The sequence below is a fragment of the Gymnoscopelus braueri genome (assembly GCF_963280865.1).
Source record: "Gymnoscopelus braueri genome assembly, chromosome: 20".
Taxonomy (NCBI): domain Eukaryota; kingdom Metazoa; phylum Chordata; class Actinopteri; order Myctophiformes; family Myctophidae; genus Gymnoscopelus; species Gymnoscopelus braueri.
The window spans coordinates 15,012,634-15,030,797 of NC_137622.1; the positions used below are offsets into that span (position 1 = coordinate 15,012,634).

Sequence of the window (18,164 nt, forward strand, 5' to 3'; positions counted from 1 at the left end):
GGTGCCATGCAATGGGAACCTGGTATGAAACATTTCTGGTTTTTGTCTAGACCCGAAATAGGCAAACTGAACACATTGCCGTTTCTTCCTGACAGGCGATCAGCAGCATCAGTGTTGCGGTAATCTACTGCATGGCCTTGTTGGTGTGATTTGTCAGCAAAATTCTTGTGCCTGTGATCTCTGTTCATCCCATGGGTGTGGGTGTGTTTGTGTATTCAGTAGGTACACTCCTGACATCAGATGTATTGAATGTCACTCCATGTAACCGAACACCCCCAGTCTAACAGGCAGCCCCTAATACATAATTACATACACATACAGTACAAGATGCAACACATCCCAGCAAATACAACCCATCTGCATTGCTCCCTCGGATATTCTACAGCCTGAAGGTCTGTCCGTACCAAGAACGATACCTCTAACTGTAGAATGACTTTACGGAGGGAATACTTTATAAACTGACTTCAGTTTACTAAACGTAACTGTGACAGCTCTCATGTAGAATACAGGAACAACAACCGGCTTGCGCAAGTGAAGCACGATAGAATGTACGGTGGCACATTAACTACAGAGCGAGCATTACAGTAGTTGAATGCTCTACAATAACTATAAATACTGTATGAACATGTCATTTAAAGAAATGGATGGGACGATAATTGTTGTCGTCTATCGCGATAAAAGCGCTCACAATAAACATATCGCAGAGATTTAAATTTATCGTGAAATTGTCCTTCGTCAAACACTGGACCAGAGTTGGCTCTAGGCTGTTTTTTTCCCGTCTATACCAAATATATTCGGCAAAAATAGCAGATCTACAAGCGCTTGTACTGTAGATCTGCTATTTTTGGTTAATGTTCCCCCCAGAATATGGATGCTGGAGTGCAAGTGGTTAACAAGAGTTTTAAGCATATTTTGATTATCGCGATAATATTGTTAATCGCAATTATTTTGGCCGCAATAATCGTGTTCATATCGTCCCATCATTATCCACACCACAACTATAACAACAACAACAATGGCAAACAGCACAGCTGGGATCACTTTCACAGTGATTTGATGAATAATAAAAACACTGACATAACGTAAAAAAAATTACGTAAAACTCCATCCAAATGTACAGGGCATTACGTTCAACACATCACTCACGTTCAACATGTTACAGAACATTATCGTTCATCAGTGTGGACACTCACGTCATTATCGCTGTAGCTATCTTTATAGTTACCATTCCTGATGTGGACGGACCTTAAAGGGGCACGTGAAATTTGGCAGCTATTGCGTTGTTGTGTGTTTCTTGTGGCATTTTCTTTTATTGATATGTGTGTTTGAGTTGTAACATGCTGTGGCGGTGGTGTGATGTTATCAGACTGGAAGACCGTCATACCCTGCATGCATTGTGCTGTTCCATAGATCAGTGGAGATGCAAAAGCCTGCAGTGGAATAGAATCCATCTCTTCTACACAGAGCACATTGATACTGCCATGTACCGTGCTACATGCTAATAACAGATGCTTATCTCTGCAGTGGAGTGTGTATTTGATTAAAAAACACCATGCATTCAGCCCCCGTGAGGCCAGTGTGAAATGGGCCCCTGCATGCAATACTATGGAGAGCCTTGTGAGCTAGTTACAGAGGAGTCTGACCTTAGATCTTATCAATAGTCTGGGGCCAATCTGGATCGGTTGGCCTCAGTTCAGTCAGATGGTTTTAGAGGGAGAGAGAGAGAAATTGTGCGTGAGTTTCTCATTGCGCACCATGTGTGCAACCTGTTTTGCTATCCGCTGACTTGTTTGTGTGAAAAAGCCACATTTCACATCTGTGGTGAAATTCTAGTCAATGATGAATTTAGTGCCGAACACAAGACTGAAATATACTGGATTTATTATATTCCCCAATTTAATTTCATGGCTTTTAGCATAATTATCTGCGTGGGTGGCTACCACTGTTGGGTGATGGAATAGTCTAAGACAATAGTTGTTGGGAAAACATCTGTCTGTTGCCATGGCTTTACCAACGGACAACCACAAACTCGGAGGAGGAGAAATAAGCATGTTCACCTCTGGGAGGGAGTGTTATTTCCATCTTTTATTACTTCAAGATGGCGGCACACTTCAGAGGGTCGGGCAACAAGTGTTGCTTTGTGGCTCTAGAGGAGAGTAAAGGGCATGATGTAAGAGAACCATCCGTCACCAGAGAAGACAGTATGGACTCCAGATAGAACCACTAGATATGGATCCATCATCTGCTAGCCCTATGAAGCCCTGAGGACATTTCATTTTATTCAGGAATCTTGCATGTTGGACTAATCATTACCCATTGTTTCAGCACCCCCCGCCCCCTATCTATTTTTGAGATGACCATACAATCATGGATGCTAAAAATAAAGACAAACCTTACATAAAGGCTCTGTGTCTCCTTCTTTGCTCGATGATAGAAACCTCCACTGAACTGTTCCAGTGTGAAATTTGCGGTCAACGACATTGTGTAGCATAAACCACATTCTGTGCCATTTTGCAGCCATTTAAGGCCTAATTGTATCAATGCATCCGTAACAAAGCTGGTCCTCATCAGTGTGACAGAGCGAAGAAGGAACAAGAATCGTCAGATTTGTTTACTGTCGGTCCTGATTCGGTTGAGAAATCAGGCAGGATTTTACTATTGCTTTATGTTGGCGCCAGAGCAGGGCTCTGAGTGAATTCCCTACAAGTTCCCAGGGTCAAACACCTATATGATTCACACATCAAACAGCTGCGCATCTGTGTGAATGCCTGAGAAAGCACTAGTGTCATTAAACATGGATAGATCTTTTAAAGTAAACGCAATAAATTAGACAGTTAATGTTGTGTATTTGTAGATGTGTTGTTTATCATGTCTCTTTCTTCTTCCAGGGTCCACCTGGTCCACCTGGGTTACGTGGAACTCCAGGCGAAAAAGTAAGGAATTTTCAAACTTCCTGTGAGTTGTGTAATCATGAACATCAAACATCTTCACCATCATATGACTTCTGAATTTGTTCGGAAGCTGTGGTCCTGTTTGAAACCAGACTGTCTGGACACATTCAAGCCAGTCATGTTGTTGAGTTGTGATATAATGCATTATATCTCATAAGATTACAGGATAATCTAACTTCTCTTTCACCTGTCAGGGGGAGCTTGGTTTACCTGGACCTTCAGGAGAGGATGGAGAGAAGGTACGGTAGCAAATGTACCAGATTGAAGATAGATGGTTCAAGGTTCAAGGGTTCAAGGTTCAAGGTTGTCCTTTATTGTTACATCTTGTGTACAGGTACATAAGAGTAAAACTTATTTTGGTTTGGCTTCCTTCAGACAATGCAGCAGCATAGATAATAAAAACAACAGAATAATGACAGAAATCGTAAAAAGATTCAAAGAAAAGAAAGAGAGTGCAAAAAAGAGCAAAAAGAGAAAATAGAGCATCATCAAATGTGCATGTGCATAAAAACTTGCTATATTGTATAAACCAACAGCATTTTTTCCCAGTAGCTGCCACCTAACTTTGTGTAAACAACTTCACAGTGTATTCTATATACAGCAGATTAGGTAGGTGCAGTTCAAGCATAATAGTGCATGGACGGATGGGGGGCGGTTAGCATTTCCCTTTGCCCTGGTTCGTTCTGGTTCTTGTCAGATCGTTCATGTACCTGATTGTATGTGGAAAGAAGCTTTTTTGCAGTCTATTGCCAGTAGTTTTGAGACTGCGTAGCCATTTTCCATGCGGCAACATCTCAAACAGTCTGTGGTTGGGATGGTTTAGATCTTTGATGATTCCTCGAGCTTTGCTGACACAGCGTTCGTCGTACAGGGCTTGGATGGGGGGGAGATCACGTCCGCTGATGTGTTCGGCTGTCCGCACAACCCTCTGTATTGCCTTGCGGTTGAGGTCGGTGCAGCTGCCGTACCAGGCAGTGAAGCAGCCAGTCAGGATGCTCTCTGTGGTGCCTCTGTAGGCACCCTTAGGGCCCTTAGGACTTTTGGACCCATGCCAGCTTTCTTCAGTTTTCTGAGAAAGTAGAGGCGTTGTTGTGCTTTCTTCACCACTCGTCTGCACTGCCCATGCAGGTGAGATCTTCAGTGATGTGCACCCCCAGGAATTTGAACTCTCTGACCCTCTCCACTGCAGCGCCCCCGATCTGGATGGGAAAGTGATCTCTGGGAGGCCTCCTGTAGTCGAAGATGTGGTAGAACTTCTTATGAAATGTTAAAGGGCAACTTTAATCCTATATCATTATCTATTGAGGAGAACATGTGGAAATTGGACACAACACATAACGTTGTGTGAAGGGCTTGCTCACAATGGTACTGAAAAAACACATAGAACACATTACATATTTCTCAGATTTTCACACAACCCGACAACAACAATAGGATTCTTTTTAGCCTATGTATATCTCCATTATGTACACAGTATATAGACTGTATGGAATAGATAGCCGTCTATAAGATGGTCAGTACTGTACATCTGTTCGTCCTGAGCTACACTCGCAACCAAACGGTCAATCAGCGCCAACTTACCTGTGCACGCTGCCAGTAGGCCAACTTATTACCTCCACACGTGTTTTATATTTTAAAATAAATATTTAACAAGGCTTGGATCGGGCTGGAAACGTGCCCAAATTTGGAGATGACTGATCTTTTTTTTATCCCACGATTTTGTAACCCTTTTTCACCCGGTGCCAATGTTCTAAGTGATCCTGGGCGCTACACTCCCCCCACCAGCCTAGGGAGCCCAGGGCCGAGCATATGCCTCCTTCAATGCATGAGATCCAAGTGACCACCTTGTCACCTGACAGAGGGAAGTTTCCCCGGTTGGACGTAGCGTGTGGAAGGAGCACGTTATTCCAACCAGTTCCCTTCCCCTCCATCAGGCGCCCCGGCTGTCATGGGGGAGGCGGTATAGCGACCAGGATTACTACATGTTTTTGTGAGGGTATTAACTACCCTAGGAGACACGGGGAGAACATGCAAACTCCACACAGAGTAGGCCCTTTCGCCAACCCCACCTAGGGTATGGGCGCTGATGACGCGGAGAAGACACGCCCCAGAGATCAGAGATGACTGATCTTTGACCTTTGGACAAGGACTGACAGATGCAGAGATCTCCATACATGGACATAAAAGGGACAAGCACTGACGGATACAGCGATCTCCATATATGGGCTCATCAGTCGGATTGGCGGTGCGACGTAGTTGGTCGGGCGTAACTCTAGATGTGAGGGCTGCATAGCGGCCTAGACTTTTAGTAGATTATAAAAATAATGTATTAAAAAAATAATTAATTAATTGGATTTGGAATGTTTTTGTTTTTCTTTATGTTATGACTATAATTAGTATTACTATTATTTTATCCAGAGTGTTGAGGAAGCTCTAAGTAGAAGCATTTCATGTAAGCATGAGACAAAACCCTTGAACCTTGATTCAGGTGGAAATCAGCCAAAGTTTCCCTTTTATGAAATAGTTTTAGGTTCTCTTATCCTCATGAGCTTACTAGGCACCTTGTCATTCTGCTCTTCCACTAGGGACCGAAAGGTGACATGGGTTTGACAGGACCAACAGGAGAAAGAGGAGAGAAAGGAGAGATGGGGCTTTTTGGACCTGCTGTGAGTAGTGAAGGATGTATTGTAAAAGGTGTTTAAAGTGTGTGACACAGCTGTCATGTTAACAGTGTGGTTCTTGGTCTGTGTGGCTCAGGGAATGGACGCGCAAAAGGGAGAGAAAGGTGACTGCAGACTGGAAGATAACATGGTCAGTGGAACACACACACACACACACACACACACACACACACACACACACACACACACACACACACACACACACACACACACACAGTGTGGCAACTCACCAGTGTGGCGTGACACCTAATACATATCTCAACAGAAATAACTTCTATTGAGGCAGTGTGTCTGTGTGTCCAGGTTCAGATGAACGAGCCTGGAGCTCCAGGTCCACCTGGGCCTCCAGGACCTCCAGGATTCATGGTGAGTGAATTGATACATCAGTATCCATTAGTTTAGATTAGATTAGATTAGATTAGATTCATCACATCATTGGTACGCAAAGGTGGATACATAAATGTCCATGAAAGACAACAAAGGGCTCTAATTACTACTATATTATGTACTGTATATATACTGTATAATGTTTGTAGCCTTGACTGTATTATTGCGTTTATAACATGACTGTTAGTGATTAGCACCAGGATTCTTTCACCGTTTTACCCTAAAACATCATGCTGCCAAACGCGTAGCACTGTAGAGAGTTCCAACTTGACTGTGTTACAAGTATACATAATCACTGTTACCCCCATCAATACTGTATGTATAACACACTCACACAGTGCACCATGCCTTTCAGGGACATCATGGAATGCCTGGTCCCAAGGTAAGACTCTAAGGCCCTGGAATTAGACGTATGTCGTATGTTGAGTTGACCAATAGTACTGTCATGCTAGGTGTATGACTGAGGAAAGTGTGTCTGTTCTGATGTCTGTTCTGATGCAGGGAGAGCCCGGAGACACAATGAGGGCAGAGAAGGGAGACGCTGGTACACCTGGTCTCAGAGTGAGTAGCTAGCTGGTCTATTATTGAAGGCCTCAACAAGGTCTGACAATCTCTATAATAGAAATGGAGGACTGCAGAGGAACTTGGCCAATGATAAAGATGTTGAAGATAATGATTAAATCGATGCTAACAAGGTTTGTGGGGATTTTTGCCAGTCACAACACACCTGCCCCCCCTTTAAACAGGATTTATTTGGAAATATGACCCAATGTATCTTGTTTTCAACATCATGAATTCACGATTGGCCTAAGACTCTTGCGTCCTGCTCACCAGCAAAAACATGTGTGTGCGTAAAGAAACTCTGTTAGAAACGTCTTTTGCTATAGAGTTGTTACCATGCCTAGACTAGGACATGGCACAGCCTGGGACCCTATAAACAGACATCCTGAGTGACGTCACTGGGCACTTTACCGCAACCTTTTGATCATTAGCCCGATTCACAGCCAATGAGATGCTGCAATTCGTTCCCATGCTCAGAATTCGGTTCAACACTCGGGTGCCTTACATATTCACACCTAAAGTCTGCTAAAAAAAAAAAACTCTGTGTGGAGTTTGCATGTTCTCCCCGTGTCTCCTAGGGTAGTTAATACCCTCACAAAAAACATGTAGTAATCCTGGTCGCTATACCGCCTCCCCCATGACAGCCGGGGCGCCTGATGGAGGGGAAGGGAACTGGTTGGAATAACGTGTTCCTTCCACGCGCTACGTCCAACGAGGGAAACTCCCCCCTGTCAGGTGACAAGAAGGTCAGTTGGCTCTCATGCCTGAAGGAAGCATGAGCTCGGCCCTGGCCTCCCTACTGTGGGGGACTGGTGTAGTGCTGGTGTAGGGCTGGTGTAGCGCCCAGGATCACTTAGGAAATTGGCACCGGGTGAAAAAAATGGGTTACAAAAATCGTGGGATAAAAAATTTAGAAAAAAAAAATAAAGTCTGCTAAAAAGGTCCGGTTCAAGAACCAAATTGTTACATTGTTGCATTTTTCATCTCGTCTGGTTTGTGTTCACACCGTCCTGTGTTGGACGTATATTCAGAACGGACCTGGATGTTTTATTTTTGCCAGACCCAGGGGGTCGGCCTACATGAGGCTTTGTCGGTCTGCCCCTCTTTTCCTACCTGTGTCCCTCTTTTCCTACGGTCTGTCCCTCTTTTCCTACCTGTGTCCCTCTTTTCCTACCTGTCCCCTTGATTGGCCAAGCTTCGCCTGACGTAGTGCTCTGATCTTCAACCACTAGGGGTCTGGCAGTGCTCCGAGGAGCACTATTTCTAGTTTACATAACTATGGTGTTTTTACTTGGTGAGAGAGAAAAGGCAGTGAAGCCTGTGCCCATATAATTTATTCCAAATCATTCTTGTTAAGAGTCACATTGGCTCTTTTCGATGTAGGTTTTGTTATTTAGTTCATAAAGTGATATTGCCAAAATCATGTTTGAAAAAAGTGGTGTTGACATGACACTACCAGGAGTCTATGATGATAATGATGATGATGATGATGATTATGATGATTGTGTTTTACTAGGGTTTGGACGGCCCTCATGGACCAACTGGGCAAACTGGTTTGGTAGGGCTTCCTGGAGCCAAGGGAGATAAAGTGAGCAAATGAACATGTTTGATGGGATTTTTCTATTCTAGTATTTGATTTTGTGGGACATTTGCAAATGATTGCAATGTGATTATGTGTTCACAGGGTAGATCAGGGGAAACTGGAATGGATGTAAGTATACAGTATATAAATATGTCACTTATTTCTGCCCCAGCTGTAAATAAATTAGATATTTCAAAGCAAAGTCAAATGTAGGCCTACTGAAGATGAATTAGTCTAAAACATGGAGCTCAAAGTCTTGATTTTGATGACTATTAAACACTTTCAACCTGGTGTCCCTATTCTGGGCATGTCATTTAAAGATTGTTTTCTTTAGTTAAAATTTTCAAAAATAGTGAAAGTAGCAGATCACAGCTCACAACATGAGCTTGTAGAACGGCTATTATCGCTATTCGTCGCACAAGTACATAGGGCTTGGACCCTATTCTGGGGGCGAAATTTGGCGTAAATAGTAGGTCTACTCTACAAGCGTGTATATCTGCTATTTACAACGAAGATATGTGGGGTAGAGGGGGAGAGAGAGAAAACATTGTGGACCTAGTTTACTGTAGATGCTTGGGGAGTCTGGTCATCGAGGTATATAGCTGGTTAAGAGTGGTCATTGGACAGGTATTTATTATTCTGCCATCCTGTATTCCACACCGACTTTCATCCTTTCATCACCAGGGCTTCCCAGGACTGATTGGAGAGAAAGGGGGGCTAGGAGAAAGAGGAGAGAAGGTAAATGGACAAGACGATTGCAGGTTTACAGGTCAATGGTTCAAATCAGAATCAGAATCAGTTTTATTGTCACATCACAGGTTTACAAGGTAAAAAAGTGGGTGAAATTCGTTTTTGTACATCTCAAAATCAAGAGGGTGTGGCTTGTGTTCTCCATATCACACAAGGAAGTCTTGGACTTCATTGTGTGATATGGAGTGAATTAGACAATAGAAAAATAAGAATTAATGTATTATATTACCATACGTTAACCACTTTATACTTGGTGTCCCTATTTTTTTGTCAAAACTAATTTAAAAATAGCAAAAAAATTGTGTTTGTAATTGTATTTGTTGTCTCTAGGGTGACAGGGGAGGAGTGGGGAGGAGAGGTCTGAAGGGGCAGAAAGGAGAACAGGGGCCCCCGGGTCTGGACCAACCCTGTCCTGTGGTACGCTACCTCCATACTATCACACACACACACACACACACACACACACACACACACGCAAGCCTAGTTAAGACCAAAGATCTGCGACAAGACGAAAACATTTTAAGCCCTATTTATACTTTGCCGTACGACGGCAAACTAAAGAGCCGACCTACAAGCTCACAATGCGTCGCATCTGTGACGCACTGTGAGCTTGTAGGTCTGCTATTGTCGACGGAGCGTAGTTTTAAGCATCAGAACGTCTGAGAAAAATCACAGTGGTATGAATTACCGTTAAGAAATGTTTCCCTGCACTCTCAGTGTTGTGTATGTTACCTCCTGCTATATGTGCTCATTGCTCTGTGAATCTTCTTCATGATGCTATGATGTGTAACAGTTGGCTGGCTCTTGCTGACAGGGTTGTGATGCACCCAAACATCTTTCTGAGGATGCTGAGCGCTCTGCTCCTCCTCATCCTCCTCCTCCTCCTCTTCTGCCTTCTTCTGGCTCTGAGGCCCCCTGTCCTCTGGTACAGTATCTATGTCTCTTTCCTCCTGGCTTCTCATGTATTGCTGCTATATTTGTCTGTCCTATTCCTTATCTACATTAGCTATCATTACTCTACGCTATACTGCCTCTCTTCTCTTCTCTTCTCTTCTCTTCTCTTCTCTTCTCTTCTCTTCTCTTCTCTTCTCTTCTCTTCTCTTCTCTTCTCTTCTCTTCTCTTCTCTTCTCTTCTCTTCTCTTGTGTCATCTTCTCTTCTCTTCTCTTCTCTTCTCTTCTCTTCTCTTCTCTTCTCTTCTCTTCTCTTTTGCATTACTTTGACAAGACAAGAAGCTACACAGTAGTATGTTACATCATAGTGTTATTGCCAACCACATATTAGTCGTATTTCTTCTGTTTGTTAAAATTAACTGTCATCAGTTATGTTTTTGTGGTTCAGAATGATTGAAATCACTGCTTATTTTTTAGAACTCAATATTGAAGCATGTGTTTCACTTCACATCAATCACTAATGATCAAGCTAAAATCCAGGACACATTTTTATTAATAACATACTGTTAACACAATATAACTAGCACATCTGCAGTGGTTGGAGGTGGTCTTCCTACATTAAGAAGTTTCTACTCTGGTGCCGGGTAGGACACCGACTGGTTAACGATGTCAATGAAGTTATTTGAAGCGGACTGCGCATCAGATTGAAATGCCATCTTTATAGCACTGCCATCTTTATAGCAGTTTGAACATTGTTGTGATGACCTCATTCCATCTGGAGAAAGAAAGAAATGTACATACAACTTACAGATTGAAGCTTTAGCCCATTAAAACTGGGAAAGCATCTGTGTCATTTTAGATTTTTGCGTTGGCTATTCAAAAATAGCAGATATACAAGCCCACAGTGTGTCAGCTGTGAGCTTGTACATCTGCAATTTTTTTTTAAAAGTCAAAAAATCTTGAAAGTGTTTTTAGATAATTTGGAACTACGAAACAGTTTGAGAACTACTGATTTAGAAGGCCTTTGTAGAATCGGCCTAATGTCTTAATGGGTTAATAATTGCTGCTGCACTGTGCTCACAACTGTTGTCACTCCTCAGGGACATGACGGATTGCCCATACCAGGCTGTTGGCACAAGGTGAGTGTAAAGAAACGCACAGATGTGGAGGGACAGCGAGTGCATTCTCCTTCTGCAGATGTGGCCTGAAGTAGGGCTGGGCAATATATTGCATATCATGATGAGACTAGATATCACCTGGGAATTTTGATATTGTAATATGGCATAAGTGTTGTCTTTTCCTGGTTTTAATCATTTAAACCTTATCTAGATGTGACACATTGTGAGCTTGTAGATCGGCTATTTTAGCAATTTTTTAAAAGCTTTGAAAAATGTAAAAGAAAAATGATATTGTCACAATATGATTTTATCGTCACAATATCGATATTGAGGTAATTGGTCGAAAGTATTGTGATATTTGATGTTGTCCGTATCGCCCAGCCCTAGCCTGAAACATAAATGGCTAATGAAGTGATGAGCATTTCTTGTGACAGCAGTTGGCACGGTCATGCGATTGTAGTCCAGCTAACATCTGTAGTCACAAAATGTCTTGAATAGAAGCAACCTTTGAGAATTGTGGAATGATTACCAGCATTAAATTAATGGTTTGACTTTGATTTGCTACAGGGGCATTTTGTAAGTACATTCGGCTGTCTGAGCTTGTAATTGAAAAGCATGATTGTTTGAAATGGATGGATTCCTGCTGACTTTAGTGGGTAGCTGTTATTTGGTTTGTGATATGAAGCCCTACTCATAATCAATAATCATAATCAATACTTGCTCTTCTTCTTTTGCAGTGATAACTAACCAGCGGCATGGCATCTGTACATATTGATCATATTGATATGGTATATATTGCAGCTGAATACCCCCCACACCCTTTTTTCCATTTTACAAAACATTTAATATAATATATTGAGATCATTTTTTTCTATTGAGGACATCTTTTGGAGTCAACAGTATTATCAAGACTGGATGTATAGGACTTTCTTTTTTAACTCATAAACTCTTGAAGTATGAAGTATTTGATAGCCAGTGATGGTGAAAATTCATCCAACCTCATGAACGAGGGGGAATTGAACTGACGATCAGACTCCTAATATGAAGGACAGTGCACCTGGATGCGTAGAGAGAGTGTGGGGACGAAGCTGCCTTACTAACTAACTGAGTCGGACTTGTTGATCATTAACGCTGCATGGGAGTGGCTATGGACAGATCTCCTGGTGTGTCAGACAGACAGACAAACAGACAGACTGAGGAGTGTGGGTCAGTGGTCTCTTCTCATCTCTCTCTTCTCTGAAAGGAGGAGATGGCGAGACAGAAGCTCAAACGCAAACGTCTCTCTCAGCCCTGAGGGGAGACACGGCCCGGAGGCCAAAGAAGACGTGGACAGAGAACACAAAGGGACAGACTGCCCTTTGTGACATGTGGCAAGCCACTATGTCCTCCTGACCTAATGAACACTCAGATATTCTCCATTATGGAAATTCACCAGGAGGTGGCGACAGAGAGCACTGCATTTCCACATTCACCTGAGGAGGACACACATGCACGCACACATGCACATGCACATGCACATGCACATGCACATGCACATGCACACACACACACACACACACACACACACACACACACACACACACACACACACACACACACACACACACACACACACACACACACACACACACACACACACACACACACACACACACACACACACACGGTTATTGATATTACTCAGTTGAAGTTTGCTCCTCTGGGTCACTGTGACCACTGGCACATAGGGAGGGTTTAACCCTACAGATGTATTGTATATGATATGGTTTGCTCTTTTATTATTAAGGTTTTCACTAATGAAGTGCATGATCATGACAAGACAGTGCTGTTTAGCATCCTGAAGGCCTTCGTGGCTTGTTGTCACTCTAGAACTTTCTAGATAGAACAAACAAACAAACAGAAATGTAACTACAATATTGTTTCATTTTATTTGCGTAGTGCAGCTTATACAAATATTTCCATTTGATCAAGGTCAGGTCAAGGTCAGTTTATGTTTTCTTGATGGCTTACACTTATGGTGGTTGTGACTAGTGTGTTGTTTTGTTTTGTACTAATTATTTTTTTTCTATTCTACTCTATTCTATACTATTCTAGGCAAGTTACATTTTTGCATTCCTGTGCATGGACACGTTTGTATGATATAAACAGTGCATGCTGAGTGTTAGATTCAAAGCAAAAATTGAAGGAACCATTTACTACAGTATTTATGATGTTGCAGTATTTCATCTTAGACATTTATTAACATTAATTTGATTGGCCCCTGTTTTAATTAATTTAAATTAATTAACAGTGGTGGACAGTAACGAAGTACATTTACTTGAGTACTGTACATTTTTTTAATATCTGTACATTACTTGCATATTTGTATTTTTGGATACTTGTGACTTTCACTCCACTACATTTCAAAGAAAAATATTGTGATTTTGACTCCACTACATTTCTAGGAAGGGAAAAGTAGCCTATATTATGTATTAACCACTTAAGCCCTGTTTCAAATATAGGCCTAGTGAGAATATCAGATCTACAAGCTCATAACGCATCACAATTTAACGCGTCGTGAGCTTGTAGATCTAATATTTTCACTTTTATTATTATATTTTTGGGGTGGAAAATGTCAAAAATTCGATCCAGCAATACATTGATATTAAAAAGAAAATGTAATTTGTAATTTTTGAATACTGAGGTATTTTCAAAAGCAAACTGTACCAGTACTTAAGTACTCAAGTACAAATTTGACTGAGCAACTTTCACTTGGGGTTGATCAGTGTGATGAAGTACTGTCTCCAGATCTTCTGAACAGAAGGAGGTTTTGCTGCTGACTTAACATTTTATTGTGTGCTTGGACATTTTTAATCAATGTTAATCAATTGGACTTGGACTTAAGGACTAAAGTGTTAATTATGAAAGACTTGTATCCAAAACCTTTTTTTTTATTGTAACTGTTTTTTTTTTCTATACAGAAACAGAGCTTGACACAATGTTCTTAATTGTCAGCTATTTTGCATTTTGTGTTTTTTATTTGATTACTGTAACAATGGATTTCAATGTTTTCTTTTGGTTGCCACTTCTTGAAGGGTTGTAGTTGTCTAAAGGTATTTTTAAGGCTCTTACCAGCTGTTTGCTATATTGCATCCACACATTGGCATTATTTTATTCGCACATTCTTTGACACACACGCACACGTACACATGCGTGTGCGCGCACACACACGCACGCACGCACGCACGCACGCACGCACGCACGCACGCACACACACACACACATTCTGATGAATGGGCAATGGGTAGTATAGGAATAAAGCATTTGGCTTTACCACAATTAAGTTGTTGGGATATTTACTCATAGAGTAAGGAGGGAGATTGTTTGTAATCACATTTTGAAATTCTATTTACATTTGTCAGTTATTTTTACTTTGAGGTTGACATCAGTATGGACTTTTTCTATTGATACTAATTGCACATTTTGATACAAGAATGAAAGTAGTCATTGGTATGGCAAGAAGAATTTGCATGTTATATGCTTGACTAACAATCTTCGGTTCGGTATAATGTCCTTCATTAAATACAGTTTTAAGTTATTGTAAGGCTATTTCACGCTTTAACATTGCCTCTGTTCCACTAAGCCCAAAGCTTTCTCTGTCTATCCATTTTCACACGGCCCATCTCAAATCTATCCCTCATTGGGATGAAATATTATTTTTTTTAGTGTGCTTGCCACCATATGTGCTAAAGCAGTGTTTCCTAAACCGTGAGTTGGGACCTGTTTTTTGGGTTGCGGACCCAATTTTGTGGTCGCAAAAACATTAAAAACTAATTCAAATGAATACATTTAAAACATCAAAGAAATTAAAAAGATTTGAAGAAAAAATAAAACTCACTATTTATCACTAGTATGGGTCCCGGGGAGATAAAATTTCTCATTTGGGTCCCAAGCTAGAACGTTAGGGAACCACTGTGCTAAAGAAGAGTCATCCACTGACGAGGGAAAGTGAGCCACAATACTGTGTGGATACTCTGGTCAGCCAGTAGACTAGTCATGAACTACATGCATTTTTTTTTAAAGATAATGCTTCATCAGTGTGACATCTCTTTTATCCACTTACAGAACCTAAATGCTTGCTCTATATTCAACATGAGGCAATTTGTTCACTTGAAACATTGACAAGTACTTTTGTAGTGACAGTGGGCCAGTACTGCTTAATGAGGATGGCACTTTGCCATTAACTTTGCCGTTAGTGTTTACTGTTTCAAGTCCCTACAACTACAGTAGGCCACCTCACACATTTTCTCAGCTCCTCCCAAAACAATTCTCAATTGAGGGCGAAAAGTCATAGACTTTAGAGTGCTAAACTTGTCCACTTATTCTTACATTCTTTTTGCAACTTGTGCCAAAAATGGGCAAAGGAGACACTTTGCCCACACTGATATATTTGTGATGTAAAGTACTCACCATGTCGTCTTCCATCTGACTGCTGTGATTCATGTGTTAAAAACAACACACTTAAAAACAAGAGATTAACGCAGGGTTTGATTTGTAAAAAAAACAGAGAGGGGGGGGGGCATTGTCTTAACCACTTATATAGTATATACTTCTTCATATGACAATAGCAAAAATAGCTGATCTACAAGCTCACAGCATGTCGCAATGCAAGGTTTTATGAGTAGATCTGCTATTTTTGCTATTTTAGAATGAAAGAAAAACGAAATAACAAATATCAAATTTGCCCAAGATAGGGACGCCAGTGTTAATGTGGTTAAAATCCAATTTTTGTTTTAATTAAAATGTTAAATTATGATATTATCAAACATAATCAAACAGTCTACACAAAAGGATAACTGTTTTTAATTCAGACCAGAAACAGGATAAAACCATCCCCACCAAAATGAATGACTAGAGTGGGGATATCAAAAGCAGAAGCATGGATTTCCTCCTATCCCCCCAAATCGAACCCTGGATTAATGTACTATTGTTAAATAAATTACATGAATAAATAAATGACTAAACATCAATGAGATACAATCACTGAGGTGTAAACCTGATAAGAGAACTGTTGAATGGTATACTGTATAGAGCTATGTTTTAATTGGAACCAGGAATTTAGTGAAATCTCAACACAGTTCTAGCTGTGATTTTATTGGAAGCTGATAGTTAATCTGTCACTTACATTTTTATATGTGTTTATTTCTTTTGCAGATTCTATCAGTTTCATTTTTAAAGGCTACTATAAGTTTAATTATATCAGAATGCAGTTTGGTATAGTACAAATATCACAGTATTAGCTTGACGTTGTGAGTATGTTTATTTGGTTGTGTATTTGGTTGTAAAGGAATTAAGCTATTTTTGTAACTTCTCGTCGTCTAACTATGCATTATGTGAAATCTGGTCAATTCAACTTGTAGACTGAAATAAATAAGATCTCCAAACAATGTTTTGATGTTTATTTGGGAATATTGCTTGACACTGAATTAAATATCATATATATTTTATTATATATTCTATGATTTAATGCATAATGATGCTATTCATCAAGTACGTAATTCAAAGATCAGCTACAATTACCAAATTATTTTAAAAATCGCCATTTTCATTTTTTATTTGTTCACCTGACAACAGTTGAAATGTTCATCGGTAAAGCACAATTTATAGCCAGAGCTGGAGCTCTAAACAGGCCTGCCAGGTCCAATCACGGAGGCCCAAAGTTCAGGAGTGCCCTTTAGAAAATTGGGCCAACTTAACCCCACTATTCCAGAGCCTCTCCCTGAATTTCAGAAGCTAAAAAACATAAATAGGTAGGCCTACATTTTATGAAGAGGCAAAGTAGGCAACTACCTGGGGCTCAGAGGAATAGAGGGCCCCAGAGGGATTATTTAAGTCGATCAGAAGGGCGCCATGGGATTTTCTGCCCAGGGTCCCAACAGTTAAATATTTCTGGTTGCCCAAGCCCCTTGACCTTCTGTATAATACTGTGTAGAACAACTGTTTTTTGATGGCACATGGCTGGTCACTACTGTAAGAGCTGATGTACATACTGCATGTGTCAGGCTTTAAAGCACCCTAGCTTGTTATCTAGAGGTTCTATACTGCATGGTTGATGAAGAACCGTCTCTTTCTCACTGTACAAGGTAGGAAGGTCATAAATGTCAGTGAGTGGGTGTTTTGTGTTATTCCATAAGTCATTGTCTGTTTTAAGTACTTCTTCCTTTCCTTGCCAATGTCTATGACAAAATGTTATGCCTTTGGCAGATACAACATAGAATATTGTATTTCATTAATAGAAATATAATATAAAAACTTTATTTGCCATTTTAAAAGGTAAAGTTCAGGTAATGGGTTTTACCCTTGCTGATAAAAAACGATATGTGTGTCACATACAAATAAAACAATGACCTATACCTAATAAGTTGACATTTAAAAACAGTTATTGTATTAATGCTTTCATAATGTACAGTATCATGACATGCATTGCAGAGGTGATACATCAGTCACTGACATCTATACTCTTATTTACGGAATCTGTGTGTGTGTGTGTGTGTGTGTGTGTGTGTGTGTGTGTGTGTGTGTGTGTGTGTGTGTGTGTGTGTGTGTGTGTGTGTGTGTGTGTGCGCGCGCGCGTGTGTGCGTGTGTGTGTGTGTCTATTTGTCACCCGAATATTGTCCTTGGCATAACTCGGACAGCGTCAGACCATTTGGTCTAGTGAGGCTACAGACCCATGGGACCATGGAGTCATGATCCTGCCCTGATGAGAGCTATAAGAATCAGTGCTTCATTCATGATCTTATATTTAAAAAGGAAGCTATGTGGGAAGGTAGCCTATACTGCATATTCTTTTGAGGCCCTTTTGAAGAAATGCAACACCTTGAGACAGAAGTTAAAACAGTTCACCACACTCTTGAATTTATATCTGTCATAGCAGGATCTCTTATGTTTTGTTATTCTGAATTCACTCCCCACATCATCTGCTGCTGAACTATACAATCTGAATGACACCATCTTTTACATACTTCTAAATGTGACTTGCAGTGACTAGTCAGCAATGTTAAATGTATGAATTTCAAACCGAGTACACTGAAAAGTTTTTTTAGAATAATAAATAGTAATATGATAATATGATGATAATTATAGGCAACTATCAGTGAATGCATATAGGCCTGCTACACGGTTATCAGAGGTCAGATGTTGTATACTAAAGACATTTTAACATGCAATCTATGGGTAAAACGTGGAAACAGTGAGTTTTGCAT

The 18,164-nt window shown here is 40.7% G+C and overlaps 1 protein-coding gene across 2 annotated transcripts in view; it reads left to right on the forward strand.

Moving 5' to 3' along the window:
- Window positions 1-16,336, forward strand: part of LOC308076451 (uncharacterized protein) — a 169,461-nt gene extending 153,125 nt beyond the window's left edge. Inside the window, exons 17-31 of one of the 2 annotated variants that reach the window (XM_080416739.1) lie at window positions 96-119; window positions 2,889-2,933; window positions 3,146-3,190; window positions 5,537-5,617; window positions 5,709-5,762; window positions 5,936-5,998; window positions 6,375-6,401; window positions 6,521-6,580; window positions 8,097-8,168; window positions 8,265-8,291; window positions 8,847-8,900; window positions 9,243-9,329; window positions 9,727-9,837; window positions 10,905-10,943; window positions 12,166-16,336. In XM_080416739.1, the coding sequence (XP_080272865.1) occupies window positions 96-119; window positions 2,889-2,933; window positions 3,146-3,190; window positions 5,537-5,617; window positions 5,709-5,762; window positions 5,936-5,998; window positions 6,375-6,401; window positions 6,521-6,580; window positions 8,097-8,168; window positions 8,265-8,291; window positions 8,847-8,900; window positions 9,243-9,329; window positions 9,727-9,837; window positions 10,905-10,943; window positions 12,166-12,216 (840 nt within the window). In that variant the 3' untranslated portion in view covers window positions 12,217-16,336. Of the gene's footprint in view, window positions 1-95; window positions 120-2,888; window positions 2,934-3,145; window positions 3,191-5,536; window positions 5,618-5,708; window positions 5,763-5,935; window positions 5,999-6,374; window positions 6,402-6,520; window positions 6,581-8,096; window positions 8,169-8,264; window positions 8,292-8,846; window positions 8,901-9,242; window positions 9,330-9,726; window positions 9,838-10,904; window positions 10,944-11,659 lie in introns of both variants that reach the window. The other variant, XM_080416738.1, reaches the window with a different exon arrangement.
- Window positions 16,337-18,164: the final 1,828 nt, after the last annotated feature.